This window comes from Physella acuta, unplaced genomic scaffold, assembly GCF_028476545.2.
Source record: "Physella acuta isolate Inbredline_101_S28 unplaced genomic scaffold, ASM2847654v3 ptg001183l, whole genome shotgun sequence".
Taxonomy (NCBI): Eukaryota; Metazoa; Mollusca; class Gastropoda; family Physidae; genus Physella; species Physella acuta.
The window spans coordinates 37501-57561 of record NW_026732700.1 but is presented as its reverse complement, the minus strand read 5'-3'; the positions used below and the strand labels follow the sequence as shown (position 1 = coordinate 57561).

The 20061-nt window shown below is 38.8% G+C and overlaps 2 protein-coding genes across 3 annotated transcripts in view; one reads left to right on the top strand and one right to left on the bottom strand.

Annotated features, from left to right (window-relative positions):
* LOC131956903 (uncharacterized) overlaps positions 1 to 8416 on the top strand; it is a 44828-nt gene extending 36412 nt beyond the window's left edge. Inside the window, exons 40-49 of the mRNA XM_059321532.1 lie at positions 149 to 300; positions 2668 to 2865; positions 3661 to 3808; positions 4038 to 4103; positions 4317 to 4437; positions 5649 to 5818; positions 6210 to 6346; positions 6825 to 6950; positions 7203 to 7351; positions 7759 to 8416. Coding sequence (XP_059177515.1) covers positions 149 to 300; positions 2668 to 2865; positions 3661 to 3808; positions 4038 to 4103; positions 4317 to 4437; positions 5649 to 5818; positions 6210 to 6346; positions 6825 to 6950; positions 7203 to 7351; positions 7759 to 8224 — 1733 coding nt within the window. The 3' untranslated portion in view covers positions 8225 to 8416. The remainder of the gene's footprint in view (positions 1 to 148; positions 301 to 2667; positions 2866 to 3660; positions 3809 to 4037; positions 4104 to 4316; positions 4438 to 5648; positions 5819 to 6209; positions 6347 to 6824; positions 6951 to 7202; positions 7352 to 7758) is intronic.
* Positions 8417 to 10514: 2098 nt separating this feature from the next.
* LOC131956902 (carbohydrate sulfotransferase 3-like) overlaps positions 10515 to 20061 on the bottom strand; it is a 26356-nt gene continuing 16809 nt past the window's right edge. For both annotated transcript variants that reach the window (XM_059321529.1, XM_059321530.1), the window contains exons 5-9: positions 19540 to 19741; positions 18816 to 18915; positions 18073 to 18136; positions 11725 to 11763; positions 10515 to 11411 (exon numbers count right to left, since the gene is read on the bottom strand). In XM_059321529.1, the coding sequence (XP_059177512.1) occupies positions 10765 to 11411; positions 11725 to 11763; positions 18073 to 18136; positions 18816 to 18915; positions 19540 to 19741 (1052 nt within the window). In that variant the 3' untranslated portion in view covers positions 10515 to 10764. The remainder of the gene's footprint in view (positions 11412 to 11724; positions 11764 to 18072; positions 18137 to 18815; positions 18916 to 19539; positions 19742 to 20061) is intronic.

Below are 20061 nucleotides of genomic sequence, written 5' to 3'. Positions count from 1 at the left end.
TTTCCAACAATTGACCTAGAAATCTATATATTGTAAGCAATGGAGAAAACAGTTTAAGTTTCATGTGAGTTTTAAAACACATTTGAAATGTAGATTTTGATGCTATAGTTAAAAAGTTAACTTTAAGAACTTATGTAACAACTTGCAGCAATCAACTCTGCGCTGGAGACACATGTGAAGTTGGTGGATGCTGGTCTGGTGGAAACACACCATAATGTGGGCAATGAATGCCTGGTCATCTCACAATCCTGGCACAATTTTTCTAACATTATGTGCAGACTGATGTCAAAATCAGCTCAGGTAAAATATAATACTTTCCCACATTGAACCCTTTGTCTACCCATTAAACCCCTGTCCACCCTATTGAACCCCTGTCCACCCTATTGAACCCCTGTCCACCCTATTGAACCCCTGTCCACCCCATTGAACCCCATTGTCTACCCCATTGAACCCCTGTCCACCCTATTGAACCCCTGTCTACCCCATTGAACCCCTTTGTCTACCCTATTGAACCCCTGTCCACCCCATTGAACCCCATTGTCTACCCTATTGAACCCCATTGTCTACCCTATTGAACCCCTGTCCACCCTATTGAACCCCTGTCCACCCTATTGAACCCCTGTCCACCCCATTGAACCCCATTGTCTACCCCATTGAACCCCTGTCCACCCTATTGAACCCCATTGTCTACCCCATTGAACCCCTGTCCACCCTATTGAACCCCTGTCCACCCTATTGAACCCCATTGTCTACCCCATTGAACCCATGTCCACCCTATTGACCCCCTGTCTACCCCATTGAACCCCATTGTCTACCCTATTGAACCCCTGTCCACCCTATTGAACCCCTTTGTCTACCCTATTGAACCCCTGTCCACCCTATTGAACCCCATTGTCTACCCCATTGAACCCATGTCCACCCTATTGAACCCCATTGTCTACCCCATTGAACCCCATTGTCTACCCTATTGAACCCCTGTCCACCCCATTGAACCCCATTGTCTACCCTATTGAACCCCATTGTCTACCCCATTGAACCCCTGTCCACCCTATTGAACCCCTGTCCACCCTATTGAACCCCTGTCCACCCTATTGAACCCCATTGTCTACCCCATTGAACCCCTGTCCACCCTATTGAACCCCTGTCCACCCTATTGAACCCCTGTCCACCCTATTGAACCCCTGTCCACCCCATTGAACCCCATTGTCTACCCCATTGAACCCCTGTCCACCCTATTGAACCCCATTGTCTACCCCATTGAACCCCTGTCCACCCTATTGAACCCCTGTCCACCCTATTGAACCCCATTGTCTACCCCATTGAACCCATGTCCACCCTATTGAACCCCTGTCTACCCCATTGAACCCCATTGTCTACCCTATTGAACCCCTGTCCACCCTATTGAACCCCTTTGTCTACCCTATTGAACCCCTGTCCACCCTATTGAACCCCATTGTCTACCCCATTGAACCCATGTCCACCCTATTGAACCCCATTGTCTACCCCATTGAACCCCATTGTCTACCCTATTGAACCCCTGTCCACCCCATTGAACCCCATTGTCTACCCTATTGAACCCCATTGTCTACCCCATTGAACCCCTGTCCACCCTATTGAACCCCTGTCCACCCTATTGAACCCCTGTCCACCCTATTGAACCCCATTGTCTACCCCATTGAACCCCTGTCCACCCTATTGAACCCCTGTCCACCCTATTGAACCCCATTGTCTACCCCATTGAACCCCTGTCCACCCTATTGAACCCCTGTCCACCCTATTGAACCCCATTGTCTACCCCATTGAACCCCTGTCCACCCTATTGAACCCCTGTCCTCCCCATTGAACCCCTTTGTCTACCCCATTGAACCCCTGTCCACCCTATTGAACCCCTGTCCACCCTATTGAACCCCTTTGTCTACCCTATTGAACCCCTGTCCACCCTATTGAACCCCTGTCTACCCCATTGAACCCCATTGTCTACCCCATTGAACCCCTGTCCACCCTATTGAACCCCTGTCCACCCTATTGAACCCCTGTCCACACTATTGAACCCCATTGTCTACCCCATTGAACCCCTGTCCACCCTATTGAACCCCTGTCCACCCCATTGAACCCCTGTCCACCCTATTGAACCCCTGTCCACCCTATTGAACCCCATTGTCTACCCCATTGAACCCCTGTCCACCCTATTGAACCCCTGTCCTCCCCATTGAACCCCTGTCCACCCTATTGAACCCCTGTCCACCCTATTGAACCCCATTGTCTACCCCATTGAACCCCTGTCCACCCTATTGAACCCCTGTCCTCCCCATTGTCTACCCTATTGAAACCCTGTCCACCCTATTGAACCCCTTTGTCTACCCAATTGAACCCCTTTCTAACCCATTGAACAATTTATACCCTCAACAAATGTTTTATCCAATGCTATTATTTAGCTTCAAGGCCTACTTACACTTACACAAAATGTAATCATGTCATTTGTTTTCTTTGTAAATTTTGCTTAGAAATTGTTTAAACATTTTAATTTTATGCTTGTAAATATTCTTCATCTAAATTATTGAATTCACTATAAACATTCCCTAATTAAACCTGTTTGATGTATCCAACCTACATGAATATTACTAATTTTAATTCAGATGTCTATTCCAACAATTCTTGTTTTTTCAGTTTCATAAGGCAGGCAGCAGTCAGAGGGAGACAGAGAAGAAGAGCTCTGGCAATGAAACAGCCTGGATGGTTTGTTTCATCCTGGTGGTCCTCATCATAGTCAACGTCCAGAGTGGCAACGTCAGGAACCGCTATCTGCAGAGTAAATTCATGCGAACCATGCTCAAAGTGGGCCGGATAGAGCAAGAGTTAAAACAGGTAGGGTTTCTTTCATTCTCACAATTTTTTATTTGTGTGCTCTCTATGGCAACCAAAACTGCTAATTGAGATTCTGTACTTTTTTTTTTGGTCTATAATCAATACTAATAACATATGGATTCATAAAACATTGAGAAACATTCTAAATAATACATTAAATTTTTTTGTGGTGTCTGACCTTAAAATTCTCTTTTCTTTCAATTTTCTTTCAATTCTGAATTGATTTAATCTTTGTTTGCTTCTAGCCCTGACCCAAATCATGGTCCTGGTGCAAATTTTACAATTTAACCTTGATTTTGTTAAGAGCATAAAAAAACTTACAATAGCCCATAACTTAACAGGTTTTTTCTTAAGTAGTTGTATGGCTATTTCATAAATGTAATATTATCTTGTCATACAGAAATGGTATGTGTAAAAAATAATTGAGAAACCCAATAGATTTATGCATTATTTTAAATCTTTAAAACTCTGATACAATAGGCCTTCAAAGTAAGATTGAAAACCAAATATTAAAAAGAACCGTTAAAAAGTTGTCTTTTTTATAAATGCACTAAAAAAAGAAAATATGATTTTTTCAAAATACAATATCTTTTTAAAAACACTATTTTCACAACTATATGAGACTGTTGGTGTAAAAAATTGTATTTAAAATGTTTGAAATCTCTCTCCTTAAATAAGTAAGGTTCTGAAACAATAGTAAATACAATGTACTGAGTAAAATGATTGTATGTAATATAACCTACACGCATACCAGCACAGAAATATTGTTAAAAATAAAAATTATATTGAGTTTAGGGCATTACTGTAAATGAGTTTTGGAAACACCTACGGGAGCAATTTTTCTTGAAACCACACTGGTATCTGTCTGACATTAACACGACCTCAACACTCAAAGCTGTGTCAAATATCAAACTACGCCAGATACGGGTCAGAGATGATACAGGTGGGACATTGAATGGAGTTTTTTTTTTGCAATTCTTTCCACATTTTTACCTTATGCAAATGTATAGTTTTTTTTTACAAAGTGTTCTGTTAAGGTCTTCTTAGAAAACTATTTTTAAAAATTGTAGCAAACATTATTTATATGTACCATTTTAAAATAATAGTTTACGTAAAAAAATATTTTATAACAGAAAATATATTTATAATTTAAATAATTATCTTCCAAAAAGGCAAATGTGAATCCAACCTTCCAATAAAGTTAAGATGCCACCCAGATATAGAAGAGGTCGCAGCTGGTATGTATAGTAGATCTGATTTTTAACTGCTAGTTTCTATTGTCTTACAGAAAGTTTGCAAGCTTTAAAATGATTTTTAGTTTGCATGCACAGTAACAGGGTGCATATTATAATTAACTAACTGCTTTTGAATACCCATTAAAGAAAAATTATTTTTTATTTTAAAATATATGTGTAATACATTACATGATTTATGATTTTTTCAAATTCTAGAGAATAGAGATTTCGTATTATCCTGGGATAAAGTAACAACACGTAAAGTTGGACAGAGGCCGTTTGTTTACCAGACGGGGGATGCATTTCAATCCAAATATCATACCTACACAGGTGGAAGGTAATCTAAATATCATACCTACACAGGTGGAAGGTAATCCAAATATCATACCTACACAGGTGTAAGGTAATCTATATATCATACTAACACAAGTGGAAGGTAATCTAAATATCATACCTACACAGGTGGAAGGTAATCTAAATATCATACCTACACAGGTGGAAGGTAATCCAAATATCATACCTACACAGGTGTAAGGTAATCTAAATATCATACCTACACAGGTGGAAGGTAATCTATATATCATACCTACACAGGTGGAAGGTAATCTATATATCATACTAACACAAGTGGAAGGTAATCCAAGTATCATACCTACATAGGTGGAAGGTAATCCAAATATCATACCTACACAGGTGTAAAGTAATCTAAATATCATACCTACACAGGTGGAAGGTAATCTAAATACCATACCTACACAGGTGGAAGGTAATCCAAATATCATACCTACACAGGTGGAAGGTAATCTAAATACCATACCTACACAGGTGTAAAGTAATCTAAATATCATACCTACACAGGTGGAAGGTAATCTAAATACTATACCTACACAGTTGGAAGGTAATCTATATACCATACCTACACAGGTGGAAGGTAATCTAAATATACCTACACAGGTGGAAGGTAATCTAAATATACCTACACAGGTGGAAAGTAATCTAAATACCATACCTACACAGGTGGAAGGTAATCTAAATATCATACCTACACAGGTGGAAGGTAATCTAAATATACCTACACAGGTGGAAAGTAATCTAAATATCATACCTACACAGGTGGAAGGTAATCTAAATATACCTACACAGGTGGAAAGTAATCTAAATACCATACCTACACAGGTGGAAGGTAATCTAAATATCATACCTACACAGGTAGAAGGTAATCTAAATATACCTACACAGGTGGAAAGTAACCTTAATATCATACCTACACAGGTGAAATATTATTCAAAATACAGTTATTGTTAAGGAAAGTCAGAGTCTGTCCTAAAAACAAAACAAAAGCTTGCCATTTTTTATATTGGTTCACTTATGAGTCATTTATAAATTTACATATTTTTGGTCATTAATGGCTCACTGTACTTATAAATATGTATATTTTCTGTTCTCTTATTTATTTTTTAATCTATATATTTTAGGCACTTTAAATTGAAGCCTAACCTGAAACATACAACAATCCCTCAAACATTTTCTACTAAAAAAAAATTTCAGCTATGACGCCCAGTTTTCTTTGAGGGATGAGACCCCAGGTGTGATAGACTACTTAAAAAGCAGGAACTGGGTGGATGAGAAGACTAGAATTGTTTCTGTAGACTTCGCCATTTTTAATGCGGACACCAAACTTTTAACCTCTGTGGTGCATTTCTATGAATTTAATGCTAGTAAGTCAGAAATTAAAGGTCTATTTTACTTTCTCTAATGTAGCCTTTTACTTATGTTTTATAAGTTGTTCTAAACTGTTTATTAAAAAATTCTGATGGACATTATTAAAGTGTTTTTTTTTAAAATTCAACATTTCAAAGTTAAATTAAAAGGTAAAATAATGTTTTATTTATTTGCTAGTCCACTCGAGTATTGATTTTAAGCAACATATTTCTTCAAAAGTTTTTAAAAATACATGTAGAGAGGCGTGGTCTCCCCAAAAATTTAGTAGCCTATAATTGAGACCATAATTGTTTCTAAAATTTAAACTTCTTTATCTCTCAACTGTTGTAGCCTATAATTAAGTAGCCAAACTGTTTCAGCAGTTTAAAGTATTTGATCTATCTACAGTCGGAGTATTCCAGGACACCCAGCAAGTCTATTCCTTCCCTCTATTTTTTGAACCAGTGGGCACCTTCTTTTTACAATTTTGTGGATTCATTTTGGCTATCTTTACAATCATATTTCTCTACCGTGAGATCAATGAGGTATTTGTTTTCTAATCGTTTTCTAAATCCTTCTCCAAAGGAAATCTATAAGTAAACTATTATTACAAATTTGATGCTTAGTATTTATTTTTATAAGAGCAACCAATCTTATTCACAATAATTCCTGTTAGTCTGTAGGTTGAGATTTTATGATCTGGATTATTTCATTTGAAAATTATATTCTCAAATTTATTTCACAATTAACAACCTCTATGAAGCTTTATCATTATTTTGATAAAGAAAAAAAAAACATTATTATACCCAAAACAAACAAATTCAGAATTTCTGAAGAATTTAAAAAAAATAATTAGTCAAAAATAAATATAAAGGTTGTTTTGTTAGCTAATTATTGCAAGCAGACTGAATATCAAAAGAAGCAGAAACAATTGGCCTTTTGTTTAAATGTGCGTTAATTGCTCTAATCCCCCCCACGCCCTACATGTAGCAAGGTGGTTATACATTTACTTATCTTATACAGGCTTATCACAAAGGAGTGCTCAAGTATCTGCAGAGTCCTATGGCCTGGCTGAACTTAATTGAGAGGGTCACATCAGTTGTTGTCATCACTTTGTTTATTCTTCAGTACAGCATCAGGAAGTCTGAGGTCAGTAACCTCTGGTTCAAGTTCTTTTATTCCAGAACATCAGAGGAGGTTCCAGAATTTCTGGTCAAGTTTGTTTGCTCTCTAGTGCAAGTTTGTGTTTTTATATTACCTATGTTGTACTTAAACATGCACTCGAGAGAATTTTTTAAAACTTTCTAATCAAAACTTTCTGTTGTTTGTCATATTTTCTGTATGAATGCTTGCTTTATCAGACTATTATTGACAATTCTTGTTGAAATATTTATCCTACAGGTCATACATGTCCAGAATATTTACTTCTTCAACAAAGACGCAGAAGTTTATATAAACTTCAACAAAGTTTCAACCATCGCCTATCAAATCACTTTTTTCTGTGGTGTACTCAGTGTGACAAGTTATTTAAAAATTCTCTCTCAAGCTACGTAAGTTCTCCTTTCCTTTTTTTTTAGTTCCAACTTTTTTAAATACTTTAAACAGCTGCTGTAAATTATGTTTAAAAATGATTTAATTTTAGAAAATATTTTGGCTTGATATTAATTGTATTGATCAAATATTTTTACTACAGTAATCAATATTTAATACAATTTTTTTTTTAAGTTATAATTTTTAAAAATACACATAGCTGTGACCTTTTAATAGTTATAGTCTGACTAATAAATTCCATTGGACATTTTATTGAAAAAAATGTCACAATTGTATTTTAAATTTTTATTCACAAATCAATATCAGAGGAAACTAAAATATTAAAGGACTGATTTAACTGATCAATTTTCATAGCACAGTTAGATTTGTTGCTTTAATTTTTAATTCCAACATTTTTTTTCCCCAGCAACTTGCAGTCCCTGGCACAATTCCTTGAGTTAGTCCCACCAACCTTAACCATCGTGTTTGTCCCTATGCTAGCTCTGCTCAGTACAGCCGTTTTAGGCATGTTTTTGTTTAAAGAGTTTGAACAGTTCAACACACTGATCAACTCGGTGGTTACCGTCACAGGGATGCTGCTCAACCAAAACCTTATGAAGCTGCTGGTGCAATCCTACCCTGTATCAGGCCCTCTCTACATCACCATTTTATTCACGGTGTTAAACTTTATAGTGGTCAATTTTTTCATCTCGCTACTCAGTGAAAAATACTCCAGGATCTGCACACTGCAGCGGCTTCAGAAAGGGAATAAGGTTTCGGTTATTGAAGAAATAAACAAGTGGATTCATAGACCTACGAAGAAAAAGAAAACAAAAACGAAACAGTCCGTTGAGAAATCTGATGAAGATTTTATAGTTGAAGAGTTAGATTAAAGATGTTTTATATAGGTTAAAAAATCTGAAAAAGATTTTCATTCAAGACTTAACTACAAATATAATATTTATTGTGCTACATAAACAAGCTGATGCTTATGTCCCATCTTAGTAAAATGACACCAGTGGGGAAGTAATCCTTCTCCCAATTTACTACACATTTGACAAACCAGTGTCAGGATTGGTATTTGCAGGAGCCTTAGAAGTTACTTCCAGTTCATCTTTTCAACTGTGAAAACAGTATGAGATATGCCAAACCACATACATAATTATTGTCTACCTCTTTACCTTTTTCCTAATTTTGGTTCTTATTTTAAATAAAAATAGTTTAGATTTTACTTTCAGATTAAGTATTATAAATATAAGATTAAGATGTCTAAATAATTATCATAGAGTTGAAATGAAAAGAACAAACAATATATTTGAGCTTAAAATATTATTTATTTAAATTAATATAAATGCATAAAATGTGAATATCATTCAAATTTACCCTTAAAATTGAGACAATGAATATTATTATTATTTAGATATTAAAAAAAATAACATATAAAGTGTAATCTTAAATCACAGTTTTGTATAGATAAAACAAATAAAATGAACACTGAACATAAGACACTAACTCTAACAAATGAAAACATTCTCCAGTGATAAATGTTTAGGGTTATGGTTTCAATACAGATTTTTATTAATATTAAGTCTGTTTCATTAATACTCAAATTCTGGTTTTATTTATGCATTCATTAATACTTAATTCAACTTTCATTTTGCTTGTCAATTCACATTTCACATAATATGCCATTCTTAAAAATTAAGATTTGTATTTGATTCCCAATTCCATGTATCACTGTCCATTACAAAAACAAAACTGAGGGTCAAGGTTCATTCATTCAACATGTTATAAACATTGGATTAAAATTGATTTTCTTTAAACACAATGAACTGGTTATTGCTGCTTGTTGATTAAATTTCAATATTGACCACGTATGTAGAGGTGGGAGTATGGGCAGATTTAAATGATTGACATAACTGCTGTTTGGTATCCCGCAGGCTACAAACTGCCATAAAATGTTGTCCATAAGTGACGTCACACTCAAATGTGCAGGGTTGGGGGTAAAAGTGAGACATTTAAAATTGGATAAAAAGATTTATCAACCAATGTTTTTTGTAAAATTGTAATAATCTCCACAGCTAAATCAGTACTTTGAAAAGTAATATTTTTTTAAAAATTATAATAAGCTTACACAGATTAATTAGTAATTATGATTAGTGGACATTTGAGTCTTATTTGGCTTTATTGTGACCCCTCCTGTCTTCCACTATGGCAGTCCTGTCTCAGTGTAGCCATTATAGGACTGTGTTTCACCCCCAATAACTGTTTATGCTGTGGTTTTTATAAAGGTCAACATCTGTGCTAAGTTAAACCGCCACCTGGCTCGTAATTACAAAGCAACAAGAAACTCATTTGGGTCTGATTATAATATTAGAACAAAAAAAAAAACAAATAATATCTGTAAAAAAAAACTTGATTTACACAATCAGTGGCATATGCACATGGCAGCTGTCTCACTTTAAAATACAATTTGAGTTATTGGCAAAGGCGTGTTGGTTTTGCTATAAATGATTTCACTTTAGTTACAAAATTTTGATTGTAATAAAATCACTATTGCACACTTAAAATTATTCTTAAATATAAAGGCATATATATATATATATATATATAAGCATATATGGGTATATCGATCCCTCTATATTTATATATACACATATACATATATAGATATAGAAATATATATATATATATATGCATTCATGAATATATACACACATAATTATATATATTATATCTATATGTTGGGAGGGAATAGTACCTCCACTTCAACAATAAAATCCTGCCACCTGCCTGTGTAACCATTACATAAAACTGAACATTGCACACAGCAAATATTATTATCAACAAAGTAGCTTACTTTAACAAAATCATAAGCTAGGTATGCTTTACATCAACTATTTACCATGCTGTTCAACATACGTGAACTACTCTCCAGATATTAAAGAGCTGCTGTTTCAGGCTGATAAGTGGCTAGATTAAAATTTAAAGTCCCACCACAGCGCATCTTTCCCACACCTGGGTCCTATTTGTATTAATAGTTATCGAATTAAATTACTCTACAAAGGGGTTGGAATTAAACGATTGGTGTAACTTTACTCAGCATTTTAGAATTATTGTTTATCTAGGGATTCGTATAAGGATATCAGGCTTTAAATACCGATTCCTGTAATCATCCCCTACGTCACTCAATTCTAGACTAACCCTGCCCTTTAAAATTGGTACATAACACTCAACACCTCCACCCTTTAAATAACGATAGAATGAACATGGTTTTATAACATTCGACATTTAAAATGTAATATAAATGCTCAGCCATTCTTTCTTAAAGAGGGATCTTTTTAAGAAAATACAGGTTGCTTATCACAGAGAAGTAATGGGCCCCTAATCATTACAGGCTATATCCAGTTTAAAATAAAAATCCTTTCATGTTTCATTTAAATATTCTCTGCCCGCCTAAGTCCACAAATGATGAAGAAATATCAAAGTCCAATAACTCTTGGGGTTTTAGGGGCCGATAACCGAAATGCTGCATGACGTCAGAGCACTGAGATTGAATCGCATTTACTGCAGCATAGCTCAATCTTTTTCTCCAAGCGTAAGCGGTCTCTTTCGCATTTTTACGCGTCGTACAAATATTACAATCATCCTGATTCCCGGCGTATGTGATATTCCAAATATATTCTTGAATATAAGGAGTGAATTTTAATTGTAAAAAACTGTAGAGTTCTTTTGTTTTTTGAAGGGGCTGCTCTACAATATCCTCGTAGCGAACGTTTAACATCCGACCGGGGTATTTTGTATAGAGCTCGTGATAAACCCGGATATCGTCTGCTACCTTTTGGCAGAACCCCTTGGAATAGTTCATTAGCGTGGTCCAGTTGAACATGCCGACCTGGTATTGTGACTTGACAGTCCCACGGGGGTCTCGAACCAGGTACAGCACCTTGAAGTCGGGGTCAAGGTCCATCAGTTGACCCAGTTCCAGCATGGTCAGGCGGATGACCTTGACCACCAGGTAGTTTGTCTGGTGACACTCGGTGCGTATCCCGCCGAGACACTCTCGAAGTTTCTCGAACTCTGTGGGAGAAAAACAACAGGTATAATACACCAGGGGAATATATACGGTGAAAATAGAAACGAAAAAGCATTCGGTAAAATATGATGGGGAAAACATACGTTTAACACAGAAAGGAAAAAACGTACGGTAAAAATCAGTTTCTTCCAGTCAACCGAACGAAATGGAATTTATATAGAAAATATTTACTTTTACCAGTGTGTCGTCGTCCGTCCGTCCCCCTCCCCCCCCCTGAAATTTTACTCCAAGGGTCTTGGGCATGTAAGCAACGAATACATTTTCACTCCACACAACCAACACACCAGAACTACTCACCTTGTTTGGTTAGATCATAGATCATACTCTTGGTCGGTTCTGGTGAAAAAAGTTGTTCATAATTAGATAAGGTAGAGGATATCACAATGTATACACGCTATATATATATATATATATATATATATATATATATATATATATATATATATATATATATATATATATATGTAACTAGGGTAGGCCTAGCTACTAGTTACAATCTGATGCAACTGATAACGAACGATAAGCCGCGACGCAGTATTACAGTCTGATGCAACTGATAGCAGGTGGCTTATTAAATCGGACTGATAACAATCTCAAAGCCAACGCGTGCTATTTTGGGAAACGGTACGAGGGGATTCAGACGGCCTGTCAACTTTGATTGATAGGATGCAGATGTTTTATTAATCGGGCTGTACGTTAGAACTGCGCAACTAGTAGTCGGAGACATCGAGTACAAATATCGATTACGGAGGAATACAAGTACGAATACGAGTACGAATACAAGGGATAAATAGGAGGGGACGGCTGAACTCGCCTTTTTTTCGATCGCTCGCTCTCTTTCGATCGCTCGCTCTCTTTCGATCGCTCGCACTCTCTTCATCGCTCGCTTTAGATCAGTCAGTCTGTGTGATATATCAAGTTGGAGATAGAACGGGTTAGCCGTATTGTGTTAAGAAGGACGATAGACATGTGGATTCAGTTATATGAAGCCTAGTGAGGACTGTTAGGGGTCAGTTGATTCAGACTATTATTGTGAAGCATTCCTGTTGATTCATTGTGTTATTTTGAAGCATTTCTTGATTCATGTAATAAAAGGATCAATAGCGAACCTGCATCTTCGAGTATTTCTACTGTAGTCGATGTTGTGTAGAATGAGTGGTTAAACTCGTTACATTTGGCACTACAGGCAAATAATCTCGTAACATGTGGCGTTGCGAGCAGGGTAACTGTTCGCTCGTTACAATTGGCGTCGTCGGACAGGATGAATTCAACTAGACTTGCCGCTTTAGGCACCCATAGTCAACCTAGTTCATAACTGTGTTTTGTGTGTGTGTGTGAATTCGGACATTCAGGAACTGTGAAAATTGAGGAACGAGGAAAATTTTTCATACACACACGGTAAGAAACGTCTTTTTTTATTTGAAGGAAATAAATAAAAGGGAAAACTGAAATCAGAATCGAGGAAATTGAAAAGAACAGAGATGAGACACCTTTCATTATCATTCTGGCTTGGTGTCACATGCTCTTTTGCTGCTGCAAGCATGTGGCTCAGTATACCCCTAGTTGTAGCACCAACTACCCTGGGGACAGCCATGGGGCTGACCACCAGCATCCAGATAATTGTCATTGGTATCTCCAACTGGGTTGTTGGACAAATACTGGGCAAAGATGGCAACCAAGATATGGATGTAACTCTTGGACACTGGAAATGTGTCATGATCTCCCTTTTGGGCAACACTATCTGCTGCATAGCTGCAACATTTTTCCTTGGTGTGAGTGGCAGACGCGGGAGTGATATTTTAGATATCGGAAAGGAACAAAAACTCCTGCTGGCCCAACAATCTGAGTCAGATAAGATAGGCAACGGTAAAGATGACCCTTTGCCTCCAGATGGACCAGGACAAAATGTGGACAAAAAGCCGATCCATATTGTGGTCCTGCCCAGTGAGTCCCACATCAACAAATTTTACGGGGACGGTGATCCAACCTTAACCAACAGGTTCAGTGAAGAGGTCAGGGCTGCCTGGGCCTCAAGATACATGTCACCAGAGGAAAGATTAAGACTGCTGATGGGAAGTATAGGAGAGACGGTTAGGGCAGAGGTCAAATGCCACGATAAAACCATCCAATCAGATCCAGATAAGGTGCTGGATCTGATTATGGAGACCTTTGGGGAGAGACGGTCGGGATCGCAACTGCTATCAGGGTTCGTAGGCTTAAGGCAGAGAATGGCAGAGAGTGTGATGGAGTACTCACACCGGATGAACAGGGCCTTTGATTCGGTAAAGGGCAAAACACCTGACATTGATGTGCGCCTACTGAGGGACCATTTCATCGAGGGGCTAGCAACCCCGATCTTAAGAAGAGAGTTGAAAGAGGAGGTCCACAAAGACCCGCAGTTGACCTTCCTTCAGGTCAGGAACTCAGCGATCCGCAGGTCCGAGAATGAGGACCAATCGAACTGTTCGGTAGACAAAGTCTCTGTGCCGGAACGGAAACAATCCCCACCCACAGGGACCGGCACGATGGAAACCATGATGGCTCAACTGTTGGCCCACCTGCATAAGGTTGACCAACGATTGGAGAGGTTAGAAAGCAGGCCAACAGCAGAGAATCAGGACAAAAACGGGACAAAACAGAGACGGGTTGGACAACCGCGACCCGCCGGTCCATCGCTCCGGTGGACGGCTGATGGTCGACCAATTTGCCTGTCCCGCTCACAACCCGGACATATGGCACAACACTGTCCGGTGAGACGATCGCTCTCTGTAGGGCAGGTCAAGGCTACAGAGCGGCGAGGTTATGGCGTAAGAAACAAAAGGGGACAAACAATGAAAGAGTCTCAAACAAGACTCGAAGAGAAATTATCCGATATGGAAAAAATGAACTGTGAAATGAACTTGAATGTTGAAAAGTTTCAAGTGAACAATTTGTTGGCTAAGAAAAATGATGATAAGGAAGAAATGGGTAGACTTAAGAATGAGATCTCAATGTTAACCAGGAAACTGGATAGGGAAAGTTCATGCAAATTAAAAGCACAGGAGAAATGTTCATCTTTAGAGTGTCTGTTATCTGAAGAAGAAAATAAAAATAGTAGACAACAGAACAGTGTTGGCAAACTAGAAGAAATGAAAGAGTCTCAAACAAGACTTGAAGAAAAATTATCAGATATTGAAAAAGAACTTCAAATTACAGCAAGGCTGGGATCCATCGAACAGCGATGGGCAGCAGAATTGGCACTCTTTGACCTAGAGATCAAATATCGCCCGGGGCGGTCCAATGGCAATGCGGACGCCTTATCAAGGAATCCTTACGAGAGACCGGGCGATGAGGAAGAAACGCTGACAGGAATATGTGAGGTCAGAGCGTCAACAGATATCCCTCATGGGGTACAAGTGATGCAAAACGGGCAGACCGGGGTGGAGCACATATCCACAGAGCCCGGACATATGGACAGTAGTGATTTTAATTGCCTTAATCACAAAAAGATAAGAGATGCCCAGAGAACGGATAGTGGCTTACAACCGCTATTGAAATACGTCCAGGAACAAAAATTCCCAGGAAGAAGGGAAAGAGAACAATTTGGTCGAGAAACAAAGAAAATACTGAGTCAGTGGGACCGTCTCAGTATAGAGGATGGTGTTCTCATGCGGAGAATTCATGACCAAATTGATGGGACAATACACCAGGTGGTGGTGCCTGGACAGTTACGAGAAGAAGTGCTAAGGTTGGCACATGACAGGGCAGGACACCAGGGTCAGGACAGGACGCACAAAATATTACGACGGAGGTGTTACTGGCCCAATATGGAAATGGAGGTCAAACGCCATTGTGAGGCTTGTGTGAGGTGTCAGCATGCGAAAATGCCAGTTGTCAAAATGAGACAGCCATCAGGACACCTACTAGCGACAAAACCACTAGAGATTGTGGCTATGGACTTTACGTCGTTGGAGCAATCATCGGATGGGACGGAACATGTGTTGGTAATGACTGATGTATTCACCAAATGGACTGTGGCGGTGCCCACACGAGATCAGACTGCCAAAACAGTGGCAAAGGTCTTAATAGAACATTGGTTCATCAAATATGGCATACCAAGACAATTACACTCTGACCAAGGAAGGGCTTTCGAGTCAGAAGTAATTAACCAACTGTGCAGCCACTACGGGATCAACAAATCTAGAACAACCACATTTAATCCGAAAGGAAACGGACAGTGTGAACGGTTCAATCGCAGCATGCATGATTTGCTGCGTACCCTAGAACCTGAACAGAAAAAACGTTGGCCGGATTTTCTCCCAGAGTTGGTATATCTATACAACTGCACCCCCCATGCCACAACCGGCTTTGCGCCACACATGTTGCTGTTCGGACGGGAGGCTCGACTCCCTCTTGATTTGTTCCTAGGAAAAAGGGAGAGTATGACTGGCTCATACACCGCACTGGAATATGTGAATGAACATATGAGAAGAATTAGAGAAATGTACAGGGTAGTACAGGAAAGACTAGAACATGAAGCACGGCGAAGGGAACCGCCGGTACAGACAAAGGACCCGCCACTCAAACTGAACGACAGGGTATTACTGCGTAGCCACCCGTTAGGCAGAAACAAAATCCACGATCTCTGGGGACAGGAGATATGGCAAGTCGTGGAGATGCCTAAAGTAGCAGGTGGCCCCTTTAAGATAAGACCCATCGATCACGCCAAACCGGATCGGTGGGCGAATATTGCTCAATTAAAGAAATATTGGAATAGGCAAGAAGAGCAGTTACACACAGAGAAACCTAAGACAATTAGGGGACCGGAAGTTACAACGGAAATTCACATACCCATCCCGGAACCATATCACCATCAACAGAACAACCGCGATACACAAGTGGAGGATAACGGCAACAAAGAGGATCCCGTTCCTTCCAGAAGCAGAGAGACAGTAGACCATCAGATAAGTGGTCCGCGGAGAAGTTTGAGGAACAGAAGGAAGACGAAATTTTTTGTCAGCAACCATCAATTCTTTCATGGTCGCGCTGGTATGAGAACAGACTGTTCAAAAAGCTATAAAAGTGAACTGGTGAAGGCACCAAACGAAAAGGGTGGATGTGAATTCTAGAACTGTTTTGTGTCTCAGGAAGATGATGTAGACACAGTGGATATGTGAAATAGGTATAACTGTCAATCGTATACGAATGGGACGACGTGGACAGTGAGTGGAACAATAAAAAATTTTTTACGATTGTGCGATTGACTTTGGAGGAGTGCACCTGCCAACTGTTGTTTGTGGTTGAAAACACACAAAAAAAGGCAGGGGTGGATGTAACTAGGGTAGGCCTAGCTACTAGTTACAATCTGATGCAACTGATAACGAACGATAAGCCGCGACGCAGTATTACAGTCTGATGCAACTGATAGCAGGTGGCTTATTAAATCGGACTGATAACAATCTCAAAGCCAACGCGTGCTATTTTGGGAAACGGTACGAGGGGATTCAGACGGCCTGTCAACTTTGATTGATAGGATGCAGATGTTTTATTAATCGGGCTGTACGTTAGAACTGCGCAACTAGTAGTCGGAGACATCGAGTACAAATATCGATTACGGAGGAATACAAGTACGAATACGAGTACGAATACAAGGGATAAATAGGAGGGGACGGCTGAACTCGCCCTTTTTTCGATCGCTCGCTCTCTTTCGATCGCTCGCTCTCTTTCGATCGCTCGCACTCTCTTCATCGCTCGCTTTAGATCAGTCAGTCTGTGTGATATATCAAGTTGGAGATAGAACGGGTTAGCCGTATTGTGTTAAGAAGGACGATAGACATGTGGATTCAGTTATATGAAGCCTAGTGAGGACTGTTAGGGGTCAGTTGATTCAGACTATTATTGTGAAGCATTCCTGTTGATTCATTGTGTTATTTTGAAGCATTTCTTGATTCATGTAATAAAAGGATCAATAGCGAACCTGCATCTTCGAGTATTTCTACTGTAGTCGATGTTGTGTAGAATGAGTGGTTAAACTCGTTACATTTGGCACTACAGGCAAATAATCTCGTAACATGTGGCGTTGCGAGCAGGGTAACTGTTCGCTCGTTACATATATATATATATATATATATATATATATATATATATATATATATATATATATATATATATATATATATATATATATATATATATATATATATATATATATATATATATATATATATGTATATATATATATATATATATATATAGTGTAATATAACTGCCGCTGGGCACGCCCAAGGCAACATTTTATTTACTGTATCACGTTTGAGCTTGTCCAGATAAGCCCCGCCACTAAATCAAAAAGTGCACAAGCGAAAAGTTAAATCCCGCCACTTTTTGTCAACAACAATTTAATGCACACACGCGACCTTGACCTATTTCTGATGTCTAGATATTTGAATATTTAGACGTACGCCATAAAAACTCTTTATCCCCCGTTAGGGTTGGGTTGGGTTAGTGTTAAACACTAAAAGTATAAGTTTTATATCCTCTCTTTTATTATCTTCTAGGGTGGCGGGGGTTAACTTTTTAGCGTTCTTATCTAGACAAGATCCCACATTTCTCGTAATTATATAACACACATACACACATATATGTTTAAACTTATCTTCCACTTACTTGAAGCATTGTAGGCACACAGGGCATATCCAAATGTTGATACACTACTAAACATATGGTATTGCTGTGGATAATAAAGAAAACATTAGCAATGATTTGTAATGGGGGTGTTTCATTACGCAAACAACGACATGAATGCGCCTTTGTAATTCGAGGACTAGATATCACAAGGTAGCTCTGTTCACTTTAAGAAATGGTAGTTAACACTTAGCTCAATGTTCGAGTGGCATAGGTTTGTTGTATTATACGTTGAAGATTTGGAGTTCTACGTCAAAGGTTGATGAAAAATATAAGCCCTTAAAGTGATCAATATATATAGTCTATAATTTAACTTACCTTGAGTCGCTAAGTCAAAATACCTTGTGAGTGAAAGTATTTATTTTACCTTCAAGGTTAAGGGTGACAGCATCTAAGTCAACCTACCTTGAGGTCGAAGTACTAAATAGTCTATCTTAGGGTGAGAGTCGTTAAGTCAACTTACTCTGATGGTACCAATATTCAAGTCAGGGTGCCAATATTCAAGTCAGGCTTACCTTCAGAGTGCCAATATAACGGTCAGATTAGAGTGCCAATGTTTAAGTCAGCTTACTTTCAGAGTGCCAATATTTAAGTCAGCTTACCTTCAGAGTGCCAATATTAAGTCAGCTTACCTTCAGAGTGCCAATGTTTAAGTCAGCTTACCTTCAGAGTGTCAATATTTAAGTCAGCTTACCTTCAGAGTGTCAATATTCAAGTCAGCTTACCTTCAGAGTGCCAATATCTAAGTTTTCCAATCTACAGTTTAAGACGTCCTGCATTACTTGCAGCCTTCTCTGGCTGTAGAACTCTCCTGTGTTTAGCGCACTGAGGTAGAAAATGAATCACGTGAGGCAACACACATCAACATACATTCTTCTATTATGTATGTCAACGGCAATGTATGAAAACGAAGAATTCTACAGAATATCTAGACATGGTATACAAACTTAAAATAGAGGAAGTAGAGTTTTTGACAGCAAATAAATTGTGCACCAACTTATTCAGGGTGTAAGCAGAGTTTCTTCCAGGCATCTCTTCGGGGGGGGGGGGGGGGTAAGCCCCCCCCCCCCCCCCCCCCCCGAAATTTTTTTTTACCGCCCCCCCCCCCCCCGAACGAAATGAAATTTATATAATTTATATAGAAAATATATACTTTTAACAGTGTCCGCCCCTCCCCCCCGAAGAAAGTCTACCGCCCCCCCCCCACCCCCGAAAATTTCTAGTGCCCCACCCCCCCCCCCCCCCCCCGGGGGGAAAAAGTCTGGAAGAAACACTGGGTGTAAGGACGTAGAGTTTTTGTAGATAGTTAAATTGTGTAGGCCTACTTACTTATTGAGGATGTTGAGGAAGTAGCGTTTTTGTCAATAGTTAAATTGTGTAGGCCTACTTACTTATTGAGGGTGTTGAGGAAGAAGAGTTTTTGTTAATAGTTAGACTTTGTGTACCTACTTATTGATGCTGTTGAGGAAGTAGAATTTCTTGTCAGTAACGTTGGAACTTTGGATCCTCTCTGTGAACCACAGGGGCTCGTACACGTAGAACACTTCTGGGTTCTGCTGAAACAGGTCTCCGGTAAAACTCGAACCACTGCGCATGTAGGTCATGATAACCAGCTTTTGATTGGTTGTTGAGGCTGTTCGCTGATTGGTGGCTGTGGAGAGAGCAGTTTATTTAGGTTAAAACAAGATCTTTGTTGCACTTATAATTATTTTTGGTATTTTGTTTAGAGTAAAGATTCCTCTTTTGACCTAGCGATCCGTTGGGCAGATGAAGTAGAGTTCATATGTTTCTTGACCTCGGCATATGAAAGGATAATGTTGCTAGCACTATGCCCAGCCGCCTTTACTTTCCCTAATGTGAGTTAGGTACCCATCAGGGCTGAGTGGACTCACAGACTTTCCATTGGCTTAAACCCTGATTCGAACTCTGGTTAACATTCTAGCTCTATATCGCTAGACCACGTAGTCCCAT